The 24181-nt window shown below is 55.8% G+C and overlaps 1 protein-coding gene across 2 annotated transcripts; it reads right to left on the bottom strand.

Moving 5' to 3' along the window:
* Window positions 1-1086: 1086 nt before the first annotated feature.
* UBE2I (ubiquitin conjugating enzyme E2 I) lies at window positions 1087-20356 on the bottom strand. 2 transcript variants are annotated; one of them, XM_072942359.1, is made up of 7 exons: window positions 20268-20356; window positions 9418-9493; window positions 9163-9246; window positions 8101-8173; window positions 4199-4308; window positions 3984-4063; window positions 1087-1718 (listed from the first exon to the last, which is right to left on the bottom strand). In XM_072942359.1, exons 2-7 carry the CDS (start codon window positions 9481-9483, stop codon window positions 1655-1657), a joined length of 477 nt encoding a protein of 158 aa, XP_072798460.1. In that variant the 5' UTR covers window positions 9484-9493; window positions 20268-20356; the 3' UTR covers window positions 1087-1654. The 2 variants fall into 2 exon arrangements, with proteins under 2 accessions (XP_072798460.1, XP_072798459.1); XM_072942358.1 differs by lacking the exon at window positions 20268-20356 and adding an exon at window positions 14452-14607.
* Window positions 20357-24181: the final 3825 nt, after the last annotated feature.

Genomic DNA, 24181 nt, shown 5'->3' with positions numbered 1-24181 from the left:
TTAACTAGAAAATATATTTCCATATATATTAACCATATACAGGTGTAACTATTACTAAGAGTAGTTCGGTCATTACAAAATAAGACGTTCTGGAAGAGGCTACAAATACACAACCCGCTGGATCCCCCCAGGCCCCTTGCGTCAAACACATCATGGACATCGAATTGGGGCTCAGCAGCCCGACAAATGTGCAGCTCAGTGAGAGAGCAAGGCACTGGGGCCTCAGAGCTGCACGTGCTGTGGGCTCAGGAGCCCTCAGACTCTTCAACTTCCACCGCCATCCTGCCGCCAGGCCGCGTGTTTCCTGGGGTGAGCTTCAGCCCTTCCTGACCTGGGGCCCAGTTGATGGGCCCTCCTCGAGCTCCCATGGGGATCACTCAGCCCCCTTGGTCTGTGGGTTGAAGCCACAGGCACTGGGTTCTGACAGCGAGGGCGAGGCCAGCTGGGGCTCGGTCAACACTGTGCTCACAGGGACCCCTGAGACCGGCCCCCACCTTCAGCCCCTCCTGCTGAGCCCGCTTCTGGACGAAGACGCTCTGCAGCGGGCTCAGATTCCAAGGTGCCTGCCGAGGACAGTCAGACCAGGTTCAGACACTTCAAGAAGTGCGAAGAGCATGAGGGATAGTGGCCCGAGTTACCCACAGACCGCCCAGTGGGCGGGTGGCTGATATGCGAGCACTGGGGGGAGGATGCTACATGCGGGGGCTTGCGGCAGCCTGGTGCCAGGTGGAGGCTGCACACCTAACCCGCAGGCTGGGCTCCATCGTTGTGGCCCGGCCACCCTCAGCCGCCTGTGCTGGCCATCAAGGGGGTAAGCTGCTTGGACAGCGGTCCTCCCTGGGTTCGCCGGGCCTGGGTTCAGACATCTCATCCTCCTGACGGCCCAGGTGGTGCGAGCTCCGGAAGGGTCTTGACGCCAGTTCCGACCCCACTAGACTCGAACTCTCTCTAGTGCTCCACAAACCCAGAGCCCTGGGGTGGGGGGACAGAATACACAGCACTATTTACAGAAGACGGGGACGAGCGCCACTGGGGCCGGGCACACAGAGGCCACCTCCTCACTGTTAATGATGATAACGCAACAAAAACCTTTATATAAACAGTTTATTTACTCTAAACAGCAACACAGACAAACGCCATATAAACACGAAGTGAAGCGGAAACGCAACGCCGGCTGACTGTGGATCTGAGGCCTGTAAGCAACACAACCCGGGCTCTGGGAGAGGCGGCGGCGGCGGGGGGGCGGGGCAGGTCTGATTTTCGGTTTCGTGCAGCCAGCTGGGGCTAAGTGCGGCTCTAGACGGTGTGAAGCATGCCTGCACCCGCGAGCAAGGGGACTAGCTCCTCGGGACTCATCGAAGTATAAAAGTTTATAATTTTACAGCAGTTGAAATACTGACATCAATATTAAAATAAAAGCAAGTTTTACATAACAATCAAAAATACAAAAGACCGAAGGAAGAGACCCTGTATGAAAAACGGGGCGATTCAGCGAGTCGAGACTGTACCAGTGGCGGAAATGGAAAATGGCGCCCGCCCAACCCTCCCCAGGTGACCAGCAATTGTAGAGAGCGACGTTAGATTTGCAAAAATGTTGTAAACAAGTTCTTGCCAAACCAATCCCTTCCTTTTTATGCTGCCACAAGGTCGCTGCTTATGAGGGAGCAAACTTCTTGGCTTGTGCTCGAACCCTTTTCTCGTATTCCACTCTGTTTTGGCTGAGGAGGTCAAAAGAGACACACGTTAGACGGAGCGGCTGCCGCCTGAGGGCCCAGGAAGCCCAAGGAGACAGGCGGGAAGGCCGCACAGGCTGGCAGTGACCAGCAGCTTCTCCCCCCGCCCCTGAAGCAGTGGCTGTCAAACTCACCACTGGAGAAAATGGACTGCTCAGTACTACTTACTCCAAAACCAGACACAAACCTCCAGTGGGTTCCCCCTGGGCTTTTCAGTCCCACAGGAGGTGTGGGCAGGACCTCAGCCTGGACTCCAGGATGAGAACTGCCACTGATAAAGGGGCCCATGTGCACCGACCAGCAGGGACATGACGACATTTATGGACTGCTGAGGCTGGCTGGAGACCCTCACACAGGTGTGCAAAGCCCCAAATAAGAAAGCCAGGGGTCCTTCGAGCTTGCTCAACAAGCCCGGCCCCTCAGAACTCTGCCCACAGCCCAGCGGTCACCTGTGGCCCAGGTGTGGGGTGGCACAGGCTTCTTGGTGGCACCACAGCCCCAACAGGCTCCAGGGACGGCCACAGTGCCAGTACCAGAGCTGCCGGAGCAGCCCTGTGCTGGCACAGCATGAAGGTGGCTGGTGCCCACGTGGTGTGGCCCAGAGACAGGTGGGGAGTGAGGTCACAGGCCCAGCCCACCCCCCACCTTCGAGCCCAGCTCCCTGTGTCAAACCCAGGCCACCAAGGCCCCAGGGCAGAGCAGCAGGCACAGCCAATGTAAGATGCGCCGTGATCTTTGGGAACAAAGGGTGAACAGCACCCGGTAGGTCACGTGCCCAGGAGGATGCCACCAGCCCTGAGCGAGCACCAACCACACAACCAGGAAGAGCCTCCATGGCACCACGGCCACATAATGCCACCGACACACCACCAAACAGGGAACTCAGTAAGACCTAGCACACAGCACCACGCCTGGAGCTCTCGGGGCAGGGAGGGGATGTCTCAAATCTATGGGCCCCATGCCTGTCTCAAGGGCTCAGCTCAAGCATGGACCCCAATAGCCGTATTAACAAAGGGTGTGGGCCAGCAGAGACACTGCAGTGAAACTGCATGGCACCCAGGACACATCTCAGGGAGCTGCTGGCACACTGCCAGAAATGACCTCAGGCTCCACTAGAGTCACTGACAGCCACGTCCCACTGGCTGGGAGCCCTGGGGAGGAGACTAGATGAAGTCTGGAGGGGCAGGAGGGCTGGGGGCTTGCTGGAGGTGCCCGGGGTGCCAGCAGTTAGACCTGGCCCTGCCTGGGAGCATCCTGCCACCCTGGCTGACAATGGGCTGTCTTGCCAACACTGAGCATCTTGCTGACACTGGGCTGGGCTCAGGGACCTAAGCCATTTTTGGGGAAAGAAATGTTATTTCTTGCTACACGGTGCTTCTCTTGGGTGGACTCGGTATACCTCCACTTCACCCTCCACCTTCAGACGCCAGCCTGTAAGGAGTGGGCCTCTGCCCAGCCTCTCATGGGCAGCTGAGCACTGACCTCAGAAAATCCTATGCTCTGTTGCTCCGTTCTGCTCAGGTGTGGGGCTGGGGTTCTGAACATGGGCAGACGGAGCAGCAGGGGTCAGAGCCCTCAGCCTGGCTTAAGACCCTGTCCAGACCAGCCTGGGGAGGATCACTGAGCCAGGCCACAGTGCCAGGTTTAACCCCTGTTCACCCCAAATCTACCTCAGCATGGACGGTGGACACAGGACTCAAACGGGCGCCACAGTGACATGCAGGGAAGGGCCAGGCATGGAGTGGAACCCAGGTGCCCAGAAGGGGACATCGCAGCAGTGGGGTGGCCAAGAGCAGCCTGAGCACTGCTCCCCTGCTGACCACCTCATGGGAGGCATCACAACCAGGCAGGGCCAGGAAGAGGAGCTGGAGACCAGGAGGGCAGCAGGAGGGCCAAGGCTGGGGGTCTGGGGTCCCTGGAAGAGCTGGGCTGTTGGACCCCCTCCTCCAGGGTCCACACCCAGGAGTATGTTCCCGCTGAGCTGAGCTCATGGAGACACAGGCCTGGCTACAGCTCAGAGTGGCCAACACCTGAGCTCCGCCTCCTGCTGCCCCGCCCCTGCTCACCACACACCTGCAGCTCCTGCCGCAACAGGGCAGGCCCGGCAGCCTCAAGCATCAAGGCCTGTCCCTGCCTGCCCCTCCACCCCGGCCTGCTGTTCCCCTTCTCTGGGGCAGCCTCAGCTGGACTCCCAAGAGGCCATACAAGCCAATGAGAGGTCACAGCAAGTGAGGCCAGGTCGCTACTAACCAGTAGATCGTGTAGGCCTCTGCTTGAGCTGGATCCTGTATATTTGGTTCATTTAGAAGTTCCTGTATTCCTAATAAGATCTGCATAAGAGAAAAAAAAAAAAAAAAACAGAGCAAGGTGGGAGACCAGCCATTCGAAAGGCAAACTTTCTGGGCACCGGGCTCAGCTACTGAGGACCGTGGGCCCAACGGGTCAAGGTGGCCTTGCGCACATACCTGCTTAATCGTGATGGCCGGCCTCCAGTCCTTGTCTTCCTCCAGGATGGACAGGCACACTGTGCCCGAAGGGTACACATTTGGGTGAAATAATGGTGGTTCAAACTTGCCTGGACCACAAGGAAGGAAGGAAACATCCTACTGAGTAACGTCCTGCCCCCACAATGCCCCTACCTCCCCACACGGACACCTGGCTGCTCACCAGGCCTTTGGCCAAGAACTACTTAGAGGAACCAAACTGGCCCTGAGGCAGGAGGAGGCAGGAGGAACAGCAGGTGTCCTGATGGACTCGGAAGGGAGACCATGCCCTCCCCGGCACCCTGCCCAGGGTGGTCTGGATGACCGCCCCAACCCTGGAGATGGGAAGGGGCTGTAGCAAGCAAGGAGGGTCTTGGCAGAGGAGCCAGGGCAGGAGACGAGAGGCCCTTCTGAACGAGTGGCCATCTTCAAAGCAGATCAACCCGCTTCAAAACAGAGGCTTTTAGGACCCCATGTTCTTAAAAAACAGAACCACCCACCAATTTAATTTTAAGAAATAAATACGCATAGAAAATTTGAAAATACAAAAGAGCAGGAAAAAAATTCCATGAGCCACACCATGGGTGCACACCTGAGCTACTACAAATGAAGCTGTGAGCATCCCTGAATGTGAATTGTGGAGCACACATGTGCGTTTCCATGTGAAAATGCTGGGTCGCATTTGGACTTCAGTAGGTTAACTGCTGGCTTCCACAGTAGCTGTGTCAATATACATCCCACCAGCAGGTCTGAGTCTCCAACAGCCTCGTGACATTGCCAACCTGTGGTGTCAGCTATGGAATTTAGCCACTCTAATCAAGGATGGTGGTTGCCTCTTGTGGTTCTGATCTGCATTCCCCTGAAAGATCACCTTTCATTTCCTGTGACACACTGGGTGCTGCTTTGAAGCAGCTCTTGTTTAAACCTCTACAAGCTTTTCTTGTTGATTTGCAGATACTCTTTATATATACAGGACACAGGCCCATTATCAGTTATTTGTCTCCCAAATACCTTCTCTGAGTTCATCTTTCTGCTATTTTCAATTGTACCTTTTGGTGAACTTGAGTTCCTAATTTTAACTTAAGCTGAGCTATCAATCTTGTTTCTCACCTGGAAAAGATGCTCAATGAACACCAGCATCCCCCAAGACCCTCACTCCCTCTCGAGTCACTGGCTGCCTTCCCTCTGCATGGAAAAGTCACCCCTCTGACTCCTAACACTGCCCATCAGATGGACTGCTGACCTCCACAAGAGGAACCTCGTCCAGCACCTTGGTGTCTGAGAGCCTTATTCATGTCGTGAATGTGTGCAGACCATTCCTCCTCTCTTCAGCACTGTTCCACTGCTTACTTGTCTATTCTATTGTGAATGGACACCTTGGCTGTCCCCAGCTTTTGCTGTGACTTTCAGTGCACACACATGCACCCATGCTGGGTATCTACTTGGTGAACAGCAGGTGTAAGGGCAGACATAGGGTAGCTTTGGTACATAAGCCAGGAAGTTTCCAAGGGAAACGTCCAAAACTGACACCAGAGCTGTAGCACCCTCTTCTTCCCTGGGGCCTGCCCGTTCGCACCGTGGTTGTAACCTGCAATCATCCAGGGATGAAGCGAGGTACCTTTTCCTGTGCCGACTGGCTCGGTGGAGAGCCTCCTTTGTGAAGGGCCTGTCTGACCTAGCAGTAGTTAGCTACTAGTAGTAGCTTTTTCTTACTGACTTGTACACGCTCTTGACATATTCAGGGTAAGTACTGATGAACACATCCAATCTTCCCTCCTTTTCACTCTCACTGGTGCCTTCTGGGCGAAGAGATGGTCTTGAATCCAATGCAGTCCCGTGTATCATTTTTCTCCTTGATAGAGCAGCACTTTTTGTGTTTCCCTGGTTAAGAACTCTGCCCATCCAAGTGATGGAGAGGTTTTTCAGCCTGCCTCTAAAGCTGTACTTTCCACTGGGTGGGCTCCGAGAAGACCCAGTCCATCCATTAGAAGACCACCCTCACCCCATGCTTCGAAATGCCACCTCTGTCACCAACCAAGCCCCGTGCATGAGTGGCATTTCTGGACTCTGCTCTGCAGGGCTGCATCTCAATCACTGTGTCCCTGTAGCAGGTCTCAATCCGGTTTCCGTCTTGTCCTGCTGACGGGCCGGGTGCTCTTATCTACAAGCCTTGGCCTGGGCCTCACCGCCCCCATTCCTCCCCGATCTCCAGTGGTCACAGTGTTCTCTGTACTCTGCATTCCCTATGTTTTAGAATGTATGTGACAACCAAAAAACAAAAAACCGAAACAAACTATTGTGATTGGGACACACCAAATCCCTGAAAGAGCTCGGAGAGAATTGACATGGGCACGCATCATCTTCCGACTCCCACACATGGCCCGTCTCGTCAGGGATGCAGGCCACGCTTGATCCTTGCAGGAACTCTTATCATTTCCAGCAGGGAGGTCTTGAGCATCTTCTGTGGGATTTATTCTATGGCATTAGATGCTACTGAAGATGGTACAGTTTAAAAGCTTTCATTTGTTGCAATTACACGAAAATAGGTTTTTGTGAATTAATCTTTTATTCAGCAATCTTAGAACAGACTTTGAGTGTGTCTACAGTCTTGGGCTTTCTTCCAACTCTTGCCTGGCTGTGTCTGGAATTCCAATATAATGTGGAACAGAAGTGATGAAAGCTGCAATTTCTCTGATTTTTTTATTTTTTCTTAACAGCAAATGGAAACATGTTTAAGATAATCTTGCTGAAAGTAGTGAGTTTGTGACATTGGAGCCACATGTGCTCCTCCCTAGCTCAACCTAACAGAAGGTCTCCTTCAGGAGGCTGAGGCCAAGAAAACAGGGCCTATGTAGTAAAGTCTCTATATTTCATTACAATTCAGTTAGTAAAAATCTAAAGTATATTATGATAAAGATAGTATGTTGAAAGCCCTAAATGAACTATTAAGGAAATAAAAATATAGCTAAAAAGTCATTGAAAATAATGAAGTGTTATACTAGAAAATTCACTCAGTACAAGATAGGACAGACAGTAAAGGAGAAACAGGAACAAAAAGAACATGGGACACCAAGAATAAAAGTGAAACGACAGAGATAACGTCAACAGTCTCGTTTCTTAATTAAGACATTCTTCAAAGTAATACCTTCACATGGGAAAAAAAATAGCAAAAATCACCCCAAATGAAATAAGCCTCCCCCCCAGTGGTTAACTGTTAGCCTTAGGAATTCTTCTGGTCATGCCATTCTAATGGACAACATGCTTCTCTCCCATTAATTACCGACCTCTAGAGTAAACGCTGGCAGTCTGGCCCCAGCACACGCTGGGCACCCTTCACACGCTGGGGCATGTGCTGACACGCTCAGTGAACCAGCCACAGACAATGTCAGTGGATTTCCAGCTACCAAAGGGGAGCATCTGGGGCACCTCCTGAGTTTTGCTAAACTGCATCATAACACTGTGGCCACAGCACTACCTCAGATGCAGCCGCCTTCTCTGCAGGCACAAGCACACTATCCATCCAGGCTGCACACGTAGCAAAACACAGCAAGGAAATTCTACCAGGTGACGAAACCCTGAGGACCTCTGGTCCTTCTGCATGTCCGTCCCTATCCAGGGCTGGAACTTGGTGGCACCTCATTCTTGACGGGTACTAAGGGCCCAGCAGCCTGCCAGTGATTAGAGCTGGGATCCGAGACTAGGCCTGGTACGTGCACCTCCAGTTTCTAGGCCTAGTGTAGGGATCCGAGCCTCCAGAGCTGCCCCTGGGACAGAATGGGACACAACCCAGGCTCTCAGGCCCAGGCTCTCTGAAGAGGATCTTTGAACTCCCTGCTGGAACATGGCTGAAGCTGAATGACCTCTGAGGACTTCGTTCTACTTACATTTCGGTGGTGAAGATGGATAATCGTCTTTGAAAAGCATCCGCAGTTTAAACAAGCCTCCTTCCCACGGAGTCTGTTGGGAAATAAACCATGATTAGGTGTGCTATGGGCCTCTGTGGTGGGCTGGGCACAGGAGGGGCAAGGGGCTTGCTCCTGCCACACCCCAAGGGCTGTGAGGGCCCCACAGAAAGGGTTCCTAATGGCATGCAACTCCAGTGACCCACCACCAGGATTTCGGTGCCTCTATGGGCCCCAGAGTTAGTTGAAAAGGGCCCTCCCTGGAGAGACAGATGGCCCTGGGGGGCTGGCACCCTGGATCCACATCAAGCAGGTGTGGTGAGGACTTGGGGGCTCCCTTAGAGGGGCATTCTGCAAGGCCCCTCCCCCACATCCTACCAGTCCTGGAGCAGCCTCCCAGCTCCATGACCCAACCCCCCTCCCCACCCCAACCCAGTCCTGTCACACCTTCACAACCATGGGTGGGAAGAAATGCAGGTGATGAGGCCCCGTCATCACCCAGACACCTCAGGGGGCTCCTCCTTCCTTCCTGGGTCACCCAGGAAGAATGCAGGGTCACTGGAGACCCTCACTCCCAAACACTTCCAACAGGCCAGCCCTAATGAACCCAGGCACACTCAAGTGAGTGGAGAAGGCAACACTGTGGCCCACGAGTGAAGGACATGCAGGACCCCATGCAGCCGTTTTAGGTGGCCAATGCTTGGCCCCTGCACCTAAGGATCTGCAGGAACCCTGGGCTCAGAGACCCCCAGGGTAGTGTCGCCACGTGCAGCTGCGTCAGCCTGTGCGCATCCTCAGCCCCTCCTCCAGGACTCCTGCTCCGGGGAGGTAGCCGGGCCTGGGCCCCAGACCTGTGTGGCAGCACACCTCCCCACCTGCCATAGCCCAGCTCCTGTCTGAATTAACACTGCCAGGGGGAGGGGTCACATGTCACTCTAACCTTGTCCCCTGAGCCAGGGGACAGGACCAGGGCCTGCATGACCATCACAAGTGTCATGCACACTTAATCCTGAGTGCTTCCAAAGGGGGCGTGGACCCTCTTACCCCCTTCTTCCCAGGAATGGCGCACTCCCAGTTCATGAGGTTCATTGTGCCGTCGGGATTTTTTGTTGGGACAGCCACAAAACCCTGAGAAAACAACACACAGGCACATCAGCGCTGCGGCAGATGGTTCCCTGTTCGCAGGATAAGCCCACAGGTCTCAGCCCACAGGCCAAACGGCCGACCTGCAGGGGCCTGACATTCTCGTCAAGGGGAAACCGACCACCCAGCGGTGTGCAGAAGGAGAGCTTTCCTTACAAACGGATGGTCTTTCCTCCAAGCTTTCCTCTCCTGGGCGAGTCTGCTAAGGGCGATCCCCGACATATTCGAGTCCCTGGAAGAGACAGGCAGAGCGTGCAATGAGCAAAGGCGGCCTGGGGCCCTCTGCCTCTTACCCTGCCTGGCCCTACTCCCATCCCCAGGCCCACACGGCATGTGCTGCAACCTCCATTTCACGGTGACATGCAGGTCCAGAGGCGAAGCCACCAGTCCAGGTCACATAGCTGCTAGGGGCTGCATGGGAGAGGCGATGCCATGCACTCCTAGCCGTCACCTGTGCACCTGTCCTGCCCTCCTGCAGCACCACCTGGCTGGAGTGATAGGGACCCCACTCCACCATCTGACTCTGCAGGAGAGACAGGGACAAGGTGAGTACACCCAGAGCGCGGACCTGAGATCTGGGAGGGGCAGCGACAAGGAATTCCCCTTTGCAGGCACAGGGTGCTGTCAGGCTTCCAGCTCGGAATTAGGGGCCCAGAATCTAGACTCAGACCGGCCAGGAGGATAGTCCTTGTTCTAGAAGGCAATTGAGAGAAAAGTGCCCCAGGCAGAGAGCAGTTTAACCACACAGGGTGCAGCAGTGGTGCCAAACACAAGTTCAGAGGCAGTACCCGCATCTGCAGCATCCAACAGGCCCACCAGTCAGCAGGCCCGAGGGCTTGGGCGCCCCCCTCGGCCCCAGGTGTGTTCTCATCCTACAGCCCCACCTGCAGATCCGCTGCCCCACCACCTGCTGTGAATGGACCAAGACCTGCCTCCCATTTACTTAGGGAAAGTCAACAGAAAGAGTGAGCCCCACAGTCAGGCTGGCCCCGCCCACCTCACGTCCACCTGCCCCGCAAGCCCACCAGGAAGAGGGCTGCTCAAACTCCTGGTCGTTTCTGGATGCCTCCCCCCTCACCTCTGGGCCATAGACCCACAAGGCTTGGTGCCATCAACCATTCAGACTTACTGCCTGGGACTGTCTGTCTGTCTCCAGGGAGCTGCTTACTCAGCACACAGACCAAGCCAGGCACTGGGCACGCAATTGTAACCTGCTGCCCTCGACTTCCTTCTGCCCATGAAAACATGGCCCTTAGAGGTCACAAAAACTGCTGGAGAATTTGACCCTAAGTGTGTTTGTGGGTCTTCAGAGTCCATCGAAACACTAAAGACACCCTGAATCAAGTATTTTCATGAAGCAAGGCTTTAACAAGACCAAGGGGGAGGGGTCTCCTATAAGCAGCTTGCTGGTTGCTGGCCCTGACCCTGCAGGCTTGCACTGGTGGGTCCGTCCAAGGGACAGGCCTCCTCTGGGCCTCTGGCAGGGACGAAGTCCAACACCTTGAGTTCAGTTCCCGAGTACAACATGGGGTGCTCTCTGCAACCACTACAGGGCTTTCCACCAGGCCCAGAACAAACTTCTGTCAAAGACAGCACTGGAAACCAGCTGTGGTGGCCCTGCCTCCGTCTTAACAAAAAACTGGGGACCACCAAGCCCATCTCAGAGCAGAGAAAGGAGGATTCAGAAAATAACCTACTCGCTAAGGGTGAAGCCTCAATTCAAACCCAGGGGGTCCTCCCACCCCAGAGAGGGCTGCTTTCCTGTAGCAGCACCACCATCCCACCCTGCCCCGGCCCCAACCTTGGCTCAGGCTGACCCCCCCCCCACTGCCCCAGCAATCCAAATTGCACCCTTGTCCCAGCATGTGCAGTACACAGCCGCCTCCCCCCACGCCCCAATAAGACAACACAAACAGGCCCCTTGGTGCAGGAGGGGTGGGGGGGTCAAAAGTTCAATAGGAGACCCGCCATCAGTGGACCTGGGCAGGTGCCTCACTGAGTGCTTGTTATGAGGGTACAGCCCCAGGCCCAGTGGTCCCGTGGAGCCAGGAACTCTGGGAGGATCCAGCTCTTGGATGACTCCCCAAGAAGTAAGCAAAATGGAGGAGGAAATTTTGGGATTGCCACCACAGAAGACCACAGCAGCCTCCAGCATCACCCAGGAGCCCAGGTCTCAGTTAGCGGGTGAGTTACCACAAACCACCAGACCAACCAGATGCGGTGTGTTGTCAAGAAGCACATACTCTCCCATCATATGAAAAAGGGAGGGTCTCAATCAAAGCCCCCACTCAGGAGGCATGATGACACATCTGCCGATGTGGGCCACAGCTCTGGCACTCTGACCCCTGATCATACCTTCCAAAAGGCTCTAACCTTACTCGACCTTAAGATTAAGTTCAAGACAGGTAACACCAGGCCTGCACCCAGAGTTTCTCTTCACCACCGTACAGTCCCAGAGTTCTGGTTGCCCATTTCCTCCCTATCCGTGCACCTGTCAGGAAATCAGTGCCACATCCAGGATCTCCTTCCCTGGTCCGTCTGGTATCAGGCAACTTAAACAAGGAATCACACAAGTGTCACTGCCTGGAGGGCTCCCACGAGAGGAAGTCGAGTGCTGGGAACTACTAGGTGCCAAGAGACGCAAAGTAGGATGATGGAACGGGAGGCATCTCAGTCCTAACAGCGGTCAGGCGGGCCACCCGGACACAACCTGCGGCATTCTGCAGGGGACTGCTATCAGGTGGGCTCAGCGTAGGAACAGAGGGAAGAGTGGAAGGCGGGGGCACGGGTCACAAGGGCCTGGGGACTACCTGGGAATGCCTGAGGTAGACGGAGAACTGGCAGGGGGTCAGGGCAGAGGAGAGCACCTGCCAGCTTTGGTCTTTAAGGCTCTCTCTGGTTGGAGGCTGGGGCAATAGTCCAGAAGTCTAAAAATCCTTCATTTTGCGACTTTCTCAAACCCCACACTTCCAAATCATTCTTCTAAATAGAACCTGATCCCACCCCATCCCCAGGGCTGGCAAACATGCCCCTCCCACAGGTGGCTTCAGGGACAAGGAGGATCTCCACAGCAGGCCCCTTACCGGCCAGGGCAAAGCACATAGCACGGGCTCCCAGACGCCTCTGAATTCAAAAACCGAAGACCAGCAGCCCAGCATCGGCCGTTGAAGTGAGGCACGAGGTTCCTGGCGAGACTGCACTCGTCCAGGCATCAAAATAGGTTTCTGAAGCCCCAGGGCAGCAATCCGAACACTGAGGAGCCATGGATACCGTAATGGGCAAACTGACACTCAGACCACTCCAGAGGGGCTGGGCCGGGCCAGGACGCAGAACAGGCCAGCAGGGCAATCCTGAGTGCTGCCTGCCTGCTGACTTGAGTGCCAGGATCCTGCCACAGGCCACTTCTGCTGACAATGGACAAAGCCTCCCCTGCAGGCCGTGTCCTAGTGCCCAGCTGTGGTCATCTCAGGTGTAAAAGGTAATGAAGGGGTCCCATAGGAGCTCACGCAGTCCCTTCCTTGGGGTGCCAATGGACCAGGTCTCCAAAGTGGTGCTTCTACTCCCACTGGCCTCCTGCAGGCCAGAAGAAAGCAGCCAATTTGTAACATTTTAATTACAACAGGGAGCACTCCTTCAGAACCACACTTAAAACCCAAAAATCCAATCTACCTTCCCCAACCAATAAAGAGAGGCACTTAAGGAGTGGTTGAGGGTTGCTGGAAACTTGAGAGCAACAAAGTCATAACGTGCAAAAGTAAAACATTCAAGACCTGCAAGAGAGCCTGCAGGACAGGAGCTGGGCTCTGCAGGCAGACCCTGGAAGTTTTTACCACCTTCCTCCAGAGCTTGAGTGGGCTGTACTAGAACCCACTCATCTCAGATCATGCTCTGCTGGCTGACAGCACAGACTTTAGAGCCACTTACTGGCTGCATGTGTGGGTGAGGTGCTCATCTCTCCCAGCCTCAACCTTCTCACCTGTAAAATGGATGGTAGCACTACTGACGCCCCGCCGGGTGGCCCACAGTGAAACTGATGATGGGTGAGCAGCCCTAGATGGGTTTTCCCACCCAAACGGAAACTCCTCCGGAAGGGAAGGTATCCACTTTACCTGACCCAGGCGTTGGGCACTCAGGAGACCCTCCAGCCCAGCTGGCACTTCCCTGTCCTTTCCTGACAGACCTCCCAGGACCCCATGCTGTTTCTGAAACAAGGCCCCAGACCAGGAGTGAGACTCACCAGGTGACAAAGGCCCAACAAGATGCAGAACTCACCCCTAAACCACCAGAGGGGCCATGAGCCAAGTCAGGACAAACTTGGGACCCAACTCCCTTTTCTGTTGGGCAGGTTCTTTACTCAAAGGTAGGATTTTCTTAATAGCAAGAAACACTTACCAATAAAAAGCCAACTCCGCAAACACAGAACAGTAACTTTGTAGACTGAGGAAGTAAGCTCGTTTTCGAATCAAACCAAACCAGTTGATGCTGTGATTCAGGGGCAGCTGCAGGCCGTTACCATGAGCCCAGCTAATCATTCCCTTGCCTTCCTGCTACTCGCGTAACTACCAGTTCCAGCCTCCGTGCAATTGGTACAAAGCAATCTTGGAAGGAAAACTCCCTGTCGAGGGAAGTGCTAAGGCTCAGTATCCCACCAACTGCGAGCGGAGCTCTGGAGGCGCAAGAACTCGGACTTGTTTTCGTTTCTGGACATCAAATGCCACCCCCCCACCCCCAAACGAGCCGACGCTTTTGCAGCGCGAGGCTTTCCACTCTTTGTGCGGTGCTCCTCTCCCGGGCTGGAACGCGCCACAGGTTCGCGCGCAGACCGTGACCCCGGAAACGCTCCGCCCTCGGCGGAGGGCTCGGCGCCCGCTCGCGAACCTGTCAGCGCGGCCCGAGCGGCCGGCGCCGTCTGCGGCCCCAGACGCGATCCGCGCGCCCCGACCCGCCGCGAGCGCGCGCCCGAGCGGACACCCCCAGCCTTCCGGGGCCGCGGCGAGGCTAGGGGCCAGGCCGAGGTCCGGAGAGCCCAGCCGTCCGGCCCACGCCGTGGCGTCAGCAGCCCGGAGAGGGCTGGTTCCCGGGAGCGGGCCGGGCCGCGGGTGGAGGGCGCCCGCCGTGCTGGGCCCGACGGCGGCGGAGGCCCCGGCCCGCCGAGGCCGGGTCTCCGGCCTGCCCGTTCCACGCGCTCACCTCGGGCGGCCGCGGCCCGGCGAGCGAAGCGGACGAGGCGGCGGCGGCGGCGGCGGCGGCGCTCCCTTTGTCTCGGGACTTCCCTCCCGAGCCCGCTCCGCGCGCAGCCCGAGCGCTCGAGGACCCCGGCGCGGGCGGGGCGGGGCGGGGCCTATGGGGGCTGCCCGCCGCGCGCCTGCCCTGCGCCCTACTGCCGCTGCCGCATGCCCAGCACCGCCCGCGCCGCCGTTAGCGGCCCGTCGCCCGCTTCCCGCTGCCGCACGTCCGCGCCCCGTGCCCGGCCCGGAAGCCCAGCCCGGGGTCGAGTTTCCAGTCTGGCGGCGCTCTGGACACCTGCACCCTTAAAGGAGCCGCGTCCCAGATGTGAGGGAGCGTCTGCAAACTCCCTTTCGCGGGGCTTGCGTCCATCCGAGGACACGCCGGAGAGCGGCGGGGGAACGGGGAGAACGAGATCTCCAAGGGCTTCCCGGATGCCCCACGGGCACTTCCCCGGGCACGGGTCCCGGAGGTTTCCTTGGGGCTAGGGCCCGGGGCCTGGGGGCAAAGACCACTGAGGCCTAGGGATCCCCGAAGCTTCGCAGCACAGTGACTATCCCTCGCTTACCGCACCTTGTGAAACCCCTTGCAAATGGCCAGTTTGGGGCCCTGGGCGGGGCGTCCGTCGAATCTGCCCAATGAGCAGATCTCGTACAAAAGGCCGAGTACTGGCCGGACCGACGGGAGGAGAAGTGCGGACGCTCCCTAACCTGGGGGCTGGCCCTGGGGGGAGGGGCGCTGGGGCTACGAGCTTGTGGAGGTGGGGGTAGGCGGGCGGGACCCAGGCCCATTCCCTGTCGTCAGGGTCTCGGGTCCATCCTGAACCTGTGTGCGAATGCCGGCCCTTCCCGGCTTCTCCCGGAGCCTGCCCGTCGAAAGGCCCTCGTCCCCAGCCCCCTGGTTCAGGACGGGGAGAGGGCGCTTTCCAAGGTCAGCCCACTCCGCCCGTGGGCCCTTTGGGATAAGGTGGCGAGAGGTGTACCGGGCCCCCACCCGGGCTGCGCGGCCGGCGGAGGGCTCTTGGGGTGCCTGCTGGACAGCAGAGGGGCTTGCATTCCTTCCTTCCCTCCCTCAGTCTCTCTCTTTTTCCTTCCCCTCCCTACATTTAATTTCATTTCCTCCGCCCCCAACTCCGAGTTTCCCTAGTTGGCACAGTGCTGAGACTGTTGGCCTCCAGGGGCAGAAACCCTAGATCTGTTGTCCCATGGCCTACATCTGGCCCAAAGCTCCTAGCGGGTGTTCAGTGGATGAATTCTGGTGCTCCCAGCCATTCTGTTACTCTGGGGGTGTACTGTGAATATGACCACAAGCCTTGAGATGGCGGGTTTCCTGGGTCTGTTGGCTCTGCTGGGCTGGGGACGGGTCTGCCTAGGGTACCTCCTGCTCATCAGTGGCCCAGAGACAGGGCCTGGTTATAGTGACCAGGCTCCCAGGTAACAAAGGCCAGAGGGCCCGGTCCCTTTAAGCAGAATGTGCGCATTCCCAGTCTCTACTAGACTCTTAACTCCAAAGGGGCTGCCCCATCCTGGGTACCCCTCAGTGACCTAGTGTGGGCCTGGTCTGGGACACTGCCTCTCTTATCTCTTCCACCGGGGCAACTACAGTTCTCAACCTCAGGGGCCAGGTTCAGGAACTTGTCTGAGATGCCTGTTCTCTGGGCCCCCAGCCCTGGTCTGCCAGCTCTGCGAGATCCCAGAAGTGTGCATTTTAACAAGTGCCCCAGGTGGGCCTGCTGCATAGCACCTGGCCACTGAACTGCCCTTTAGGAAACCGTAGGAGCATGGGCCTCAGGTCCCAACCCCATCTTTCTCGTGATGATGTCAGAATGTTTGCACAGGGCTGCGTGGGGAAGGCACTCAGCAAATAGCAGTGGCCAGGGGAAGGTAGTGGCTGTTGCTGGAGGAAGGAGAGGAGAACCAGGGGCCCAGATGGGCTCAGCACAGCCAGGGGGCAGGGTGAGGGTGGCCTGGAGGGATAATGAGGGGTGAGGTTTACTGAAGCAGACTGGATGTGGCATGTGGTTATGGAGGGCCTGGGTCTGATCCTGTGGGCTACAGGGAGCCATGGAAGGTTGTGGAACAGAAGATGCAAGACAAGGTCTTGATTCTGTGTTTGTATGTATTGAGGGGATAGCCGGACATGGGGGAGGTGTGACCCTCAGCCCTGATGTCTGAGTTCCAACCAGCAGAGAGAACTCCCATCCTGTTGGAAGGTAGTGTGAGGTTCTCATGCTGGGAGGGAGACAATAGGATTGATGGAGGGAAGAGGGGCATTTAGCTGGAGGATGGGTGGGAGGAGGGTAGGGAGTGAGCACGATCTGGAATCCTCAGCCCAGAAGCCGCCTGTGAGCAGCCTGCACCCTGCACACAGGTTCTTGGTGGTAGCCTCTTGATGGTCCCCTCATCAGTCATTCACAAACGCTTATCTAGCACTTCCTTGAAGAAGCACACTGCCATGTTGTAGATGAGATGGGCCACATGGTAGGGAACAGAGGGGACAGCCAGGAGCTGAGAATCCAGCTCCCCCACTGACAACTAGCAAAAAAGCAGGAACTCTGGGCCTTCAATAGCAAGAAGCCAATGGCTGCCAACAACCAGGGAGGCTGCAGGAGGTTCCCGAGCCTCAGATGAGGACTAGAGAATGCAACTCCAGCTTTTTGGGACCCTGAATGGGGCACCCACTAAGCCAGGGCTAGTGATGCACGGAAACTGAGATTTTTTTTAAAAGGTGCCTAGTTTAAAGCCACTGGGTTTGTGATGACTTGTTACACAGCAATAGTTGACTAATGCACCTGGTTTAGACAGGGAGTTCTCTCAGGTGATATCCAAAATGAGATCTGTGGGGAGGGCTGGAGGAAGAGCCTTCCCAGTAGAAGGAATGAGATGTGGGGTGAGTAGGGGAAGACCTGTGTGGCTAGGGCAGAGTCAGCAGAGGGGAAGGTAGAGTGAGCTGGGATGGGGTGGGACAAATGGTTGGGATTAGACCATGAGTGATGTTTCTGCTGTTCTGGGGAGTTTGCTGTGTCCAAAGTGCAACAGTTCCAGGGAGAGAGAGGGGATCTGATTGGGTCCAGCTGCCTGGGTACAAAAGAGAAACTGAGGTTTGGAAAGGGGGAGGACTCTGTGCAGGTCAGTGATTATAAAGCCCTGGGGAAGGATTCTGGCATGTGATTGGGAGCTGCTTAGAGTAGGGCAGCATCCCCAGCCCCCTTGGGTGCCTGCTGAGGGCCAGGCTGTGGGCATGTGGGAGTTTGTGTGCAGGGGCTGGGTTAGAAAGGAGGAAAATCCACATGCAAAAGAATGAAGTTGGACCCCTACCTCACACCACATACAAAACTCACTCAAAGACCTAAACATATAGTCAAAGAGCTAAAACTATGAAACTCTTAGAAGAAAACATAGGGAGAAACCTTCATGACATTGGATTTCACAATAATTTCTTGGCTATGACACCAAAAGCCCAGGCAGCTAAAAGGAAAAATAGATAAATTGGACTTCATCAAAATTAAAAATGTTTGTGCATCCAAGGATGTTATTAACAGAGTAAAAAGGCAACCCAGAGAATAAGAGAAAATACTTGCAAATTACATAGCTGATAGGGGGTTAATGGTGAGAATATATAAAGGACTCCAACTCAACATCAACAAAACAAACCCAATTCAAAACTGGGCAAAGGGTCTGAAAAGACATTTTCCAAAGAAGACATGCAAATGGCCAGTAAGCATGTGAAGAGATGCTCAATACCAGTAGCCATTAGAGAAATGTAAAGCAAAAGCACTATGAGATACCACCTTATACCCATTGGATGGTTTATGTTAAAAAGAAAAATAAAGAGAGAAAGAGAGAGAGAGAGAAAGAGAGACAGAGACAGAGAGAGAAATCAATCAATCAATTAGTCAATCACTTTGGCCAGAATTGGAGAAATTGGAAGCCTTGTGTTTGGCTGGTTGTTACATAAAATGCTGTGGAGAAGTCCAGAAGGCCCAGGGCGTGGGAATCGTCCTCGGAGGGTGAGAAGCCCCATCTTCCAGTTCTGGGGGATACGTGTGGATTGCGAGGGGGGTGTTGGGAAGGCACTGGACAGGTGCCCATGTCTGCTTCCCACAGTGTCCTCTCCTCTGTCCCAGCCCCAGTACCCTCCACTTCCTCCTCCAGGCTCCAGTGGGCAGTGCTGCCCTCGGGCTCTCCAGGTACATTGAGGACACCCCCTGAGACTCTGAGTGTCTCCCCACTGCAGCCCAGCCGAGCCAGGCTGAGCCCTTCACAAGATGTTCCTACTTAGCAGTGACCCGTCTATGACTGATGCTACTGCTCCCTTTTCAAGGGGCTCCCCTTGCAAGAACCCTAAGGGAACCCTCTGACTCCAAGGGGCTGCAGCACCTCTCAGACCCCCACCTGGCTCCTCAGACACTGGCCTGGCCCCACAGGGCCAGAGGGCACTTTCTAGAGGCCTCAAGCTGGGATGCTGGGGCTGTATTAAGATGCCAACCTGCCCCGTAACTGTCCACATGTGAACCTGGTCAGAGTCCTCGAGCTTACTCATCCCCTGTCCAAAGATGGTTTCGTACATTCGAACATGAACGAGCAAAGTCAGGGACTGTCTGTTTGCCTGTGACCCGTGGGTGTGATTGCTTTTCTGTGTCTCAAATGAAAAAGGAAGACACTCATCAGATGCCCATCACTACCAGCCGCCAAATCACCGCTGTCACTAGAGAGGCAGTGACCAGGCTGGGTGCTCAGAACCTGGTGGTAGGCGGCCATCCTGCTGTGCGTCCCTCTCAGCACCCAGGTGGTGGGGCTGGGAGAGGGCAGGTCTCTATTTCTGCTCCGACTTGGCCAGCAGAGACCTGACCACAGGGTGAGAAATACCTGATTGTCCCGAGCATTTCCACGAGTGGAGAATAAAGGGACCATGTGCTGCAGCTTAGCCGTGCCCTCAGTACGGTGCAGAAAGACCCTGGCACTAACGGAGTGTGGCCCCCACCCCCATGAAACAGAGGAAGGAGGGCAGTGGAGTAGGATGCGTGGCGGCGGGTGGCCTCCTCTCTCCAGGCACCTCCCCACCTGCATGCATTCATTCACGCATTCCCTCCCTGTTTATGCAGTGTGGGGCCAAGGAAGGGTTGGTTGGTTTTTATTTCATCTTAAGTTGGGAGAACCTGTTTGGTACTGCAAGACAGTGAGAGAGAGAGGGAAAGAGAGAAAGTGTAAGCTGAGCACACCTGGAGGTAGGTACCTGGCTCCTATGCCTTGCAGGTGCACACACCCATGGGGACATTTCCAGAGCCCTCCCTTCAGCCTCAGCCTTGGTTCCACATCTCCCCTCCTCCCCCACACCCTATCAGACTCAGTTCCACCCCCAACATCTACAGAGGCACTCTGAGGACCTCGCAGCTGCTGCCAGCTCCAGCGCCGCCTATCCTTGCCCACCTGGGCAGGTCAGGTCGCCTCTCTCCGTCCCCCACTGCAGCCAGCTCTGCCTCAAACAACGAGTGTGAGACCACCACCACCCCTCGCTGCTCCTGCACGCCTGTGCCACTCCAGCCGCCTGGCCTCTGCTCGCTGTCCCCTCCCCCAACACCGTAGCCAGGTGGCTCTCCTCCCTCCTCCCTGCCTACCTGCTCTAAATCCCAGCCCCCTCCCTGCCTCCTCCCAGCCGCTGGAAGGCCTTCCCATACGGAGATACAAGCCTCTCTTTGCAGGGGTGCCTCTTACCCTAGGCCCAGGTGGGGGAAGGAATTTAAATGCGTCAGGTGGAAGGAAGAAGAAAACCACGCTTACCTGGCTCAGTTTATTCTGATGTTGCAGCGGCACCTCCCAGCCTGGCGTGCTCAGCCCAGACAGCAGCAAATTACCGCCACTGCTGCTCCACCCCACACCCGGTGTCCGCGGCAACAGGCAAGGCAGGTTCGACCCCTGCCTGCCCCACTGTGAGCCCCACGCTGGTGGACTAGCCCTTTGTTTGCTCACTCAGCTAAATAAGTAACCATGGGAAAAGGAGGCTTTCTTCCACAACTGGGTAGGGGCTGTCCCTACGCTTGCACCCACAGAAAAACAGTGCACACCTGACCATGCGCCAAGTGTGAAGCCTGATCGTGTTACCTGGCTAGATTCTCACCTCACCTACCTTTCTCAAAGGGGAATCATGTGGGAGGGGGCAAGGATACCAAGAGTAGGAGAGGTGTTAAAGTAACCAACTGGCCCAAAGGGGAGCTTTTCTCTTTGTTTCAGTCTGAAAGATTCTACAAGGAACAGTTACATCTCCTTCATTCTATAATCCAGAGCTTTTTCACACAGGCTCCTTGAACCCCCCCCCCCGAACTATCTGTGGACATGTGTTTTCTGTGCCCCGACTCAGTGACACACTTAGAGTGCATGCCAACATGCTCCAAGGCCATTGTGATGTGTTCCCTCCCAGGTTCCTGGTGCTCAAAATCCACATCTTGAACTCCAGCTCCCAGTGACACTCAGGACCAAGGGTGTATGTCTCTGTCCCTGGCAGTCTGTCCTTGAGGAGGGAGACTGTCTCAGAGGGGCAAATACACTGCCCAGAGCCCTGAGGCAGGAAGGGCTGTTCAGCCACATCATGGACTCTCCTGCTATTTTCCATCACCAGAGTCTCTGTCCAGCGGGGCCTCTCCCAGGCCTGACAGCCGCGTCTAGCGCTTCCGCCCTTGCTCCCGGCTTCCCACCCGGAAGACTGTGGTGCCAGCTTGGCCCAGCTGTGCCTTCTCCACCTCTTGAGCTCAAATCCTCGAGGAACCTCAAATCCTTCGTATTTATTCTCTGTTCCCTTCAAGACAATAGACGCTCACTGAATGTGTGTCCATGCTGGTACCCAGCTCAGAACTGGGGTACAAGAGGTCATGAGTGAGTATCTGTCCCTGCCGCCCCCCAGAACTGACAGCCCAGCAGGGAGGCAGCACAGAGAGGGTGCACTTTCCACACACGGCCAGGGGGATGGAGGAAAGGTCCTGACAGTCTCTTACAGATCAGGGCAGCCTTCCTGGAGGAGGCAACATCGAGGCAGGGGGTGGGAAGATAGAAAGGAGTTTTCCAGAGGGTGATGGTGAGGGCTGCAGTCAGAGAAGTTGGGGCCAGAGAGTGATTTGAATGGCCAGGGTGGGATGGACAGACATGGGGGGTCCAGCAAGGAACACAGACTTTATCCTGTGGGAGAGGGAAAGGCGGGGAAAGGTTTTAGTGTCCCTGGCAGATTTGGCTTCTAGTTGGATCAGAGTGTGCACAACAGTTTGGAGAGGGCAGGACCAACAGGGAGACCAGGGAGACTCTTGCAGAAACCGGGGTGGGGGAGGATTTGGTGGCCTGGACAGGGAAGAGGAGTGAAGTGGACAGAGGAGAGATATCTAAGTCTCAGACTCGGCAGGGGTGAGAGAGCAGGGAAAGTCAAGGGTGACCTTGGCCTTGAGGTTGGGTAGCTGGTGGCTGGATATGCCAAGGTCTAGAGGTTGGCAGGGGCAGGGGGAGGAGCCCAGTTTGGGGCATAGTGGGTTCCAGGTGCCATGAGACACCCCTGGAGGTGCAGACCTGGGCAGCCTCACTGTACAGGGATGGAGGAGATGGCCCAGGAGGGGCTGCACACGGAGGGGAGGGCAGGAAGCCTTGAATCGGTACCCACGAACACCAGCACTGATGGGGCGGTGGCCAGAGGTTTGGGCAGAGGAACGTGTGGAGGGTGGACGTGGAGCAGAAGGATAGTGCAGGCAGCTTGGCATGAGCCCAGAACAGCGGGGTGAAGGCGGCTGGGAGATTAGGCAATACAGGGGATGGTCCACCCAACCAGTTTGGTTGTAGCTTTGAAAGTCCTTTCCCATATGACCCAGCAATTCCTCTCAGGTGTAGAAGTAAAACAATTGAAACCAGCACTCACACTAAAATGTGCACACGAATGTTCACAGCATTGCTAGTCACCACAGCCAAAGAATGGGAGCCAGCCACAGGTTCATCAATGGATGATGGATAAGCCAGCTGCTCCCCTTAGACAGTGGAGTATCCTTCGGCCCCACAACCAGCACCACATGGACGCACCCAGAGAACGAGCTGAGTGAGGAGAGTCAGACACTAAAGACCACGGAGTGTGAAATATGAAATGTTCAGAACAGGGAAATCCACAGACGGAAAGCAGATCGGTGGTCACCAGGGGCTGGGAGAGGGGCGGGGAATGGGGAACAATGTCTTTGAGGGGGTAGGTTTCCTTTTGGGACTTGAAAATGTTCTGGAACCAGAGAGAGATGGTGGTTGCACAACATTGTGAATGTACTAAATGCCACTGAATTGATCACTTTAAATAGTTGCAATGGCAAATTTTATGTTGTGTGTATTTTACAACAACAACAACAACAACAATAATGATAATAATAATCGTGTCCTGAATTCTCACCTCCTGGGAATGTCCTCGGTCCCGGCGAGTCAGGACGGCAAGTCACTCCCACACACCGACAGGAACACGCGTGGAGGTCAAGGGTGACTTCCGTGGAGCAGCTGTGGGGTTAGGGTTTGGGGCGGGTGGGAGGAGAGGACAGGCTCGCAGGAGGGAGGATGCTGGAAGAAGGAGCCGGTCAGGGGAGAGCACTTCGTTGTTTTTCAGTCGGGGCCATTTGAGGTGTTTTTGAAGGCTGATAAGAAGCTCAGTAAGGGCTGTGCATTAAAAAAAAAAACCCTTCTTCTCTAAATGGGAAAAGAGAAATATCAGCAAGAATGACCCAAGAAGAGGTAACTTAATAAATAAACCCTCAAACAGATGAGACAAACACCAAAACCAGAAGAGCTGGTTGGCTATGGGGAAGCCCAGAGACCAGTGAGTCACAGCAGAGGAGGGAGATCGGGGACCACAGGGAGCAGAGGCCTGCCCAAGGTGTGGCCGAGCCACTGTGGGGAGACCGGGCTGGGTCTGGTGAGCCCTTTCCTGTTTCTGGGTACGTAGGGCCTTTGGTGAGCCTCTCTGAGCCGGTCCTGCAGGTAGGGGTGTGTGAGCCAGAGAATTTGGGGAGCTAAGCTGGAGAAGCAGAGTCGGGGGAACTCATAGGATGTCCCCTCCCATGTGGGCTGAGAGGCGGCTTCATACCCTAACCCTGTATCTCCTCAGGCGGCCGGGAGGGGCGGTACCCAGGCTCTGAGATCAATGAGGGTGCGAGGCCGGGGCGCTTTCACACCATCTTCTCTGGACTGAATCGTGTCCTCCCAGCCCATACGTGGGCGCCACCCTGACCCTGGATCTCCCACCTCCGGAGCTGTGGGCAATGTCTGTGGTCTTTGTTATGGGCTGGCCGAGCAGACTGCTCTGAGGCCTGTCTTACCGGCCACTGTCCTTTCAGGTGTCCAGCCCATTGGCTGCCAGCCTTCAAGGCCTGCTGTTTAATGAGGTGCCCCCTGGCGGTCTGTGTTGGGAGAGTGGGCTGGGCTGCTCAGGCTGAGCAGAAGGCCCAGAGTCCAGGAGGAGGGGTGCCCTCGGGGGAGGATGGGTGGGAGGCAGGATGCAGAGGAGCTGGAGAGACCCTGAAGCAGATCCGGGTCAACAGCACAGCAGCCCTGAGGCACGGGGTGGTTTATTCAGGCCCACACTCATGGTGCTCAGCACAGGCCAAGAAACTTGGGAGAGGCGCGTTGAATGAATGAATGAATGGTGTGGGGTTCTCAGAAAGGAGGGCTCAGAAGTCAGAGAGCCAGGAGGATGT

The sequence above is a fragment of the Vicugna pacos genome, chromosome 18 (assembly GCF_048564905.1).
Source record: "Vicugna pacos chromosome 18, VicPac4, whole genome shotgun sequence".
In the NCBI taxonomy this organism is placed as follows: domain Eukaryota; kingdom Metazoa; phylum Chordata; class Mammalia; order Artiodactyla; family Camelidae; genus Vicugna; species Vicugna pacos.
Note: the sequence above shows the minus strand (reverse complement) of the source record. Positions and strands in the feature narration are given on the sequence as shown.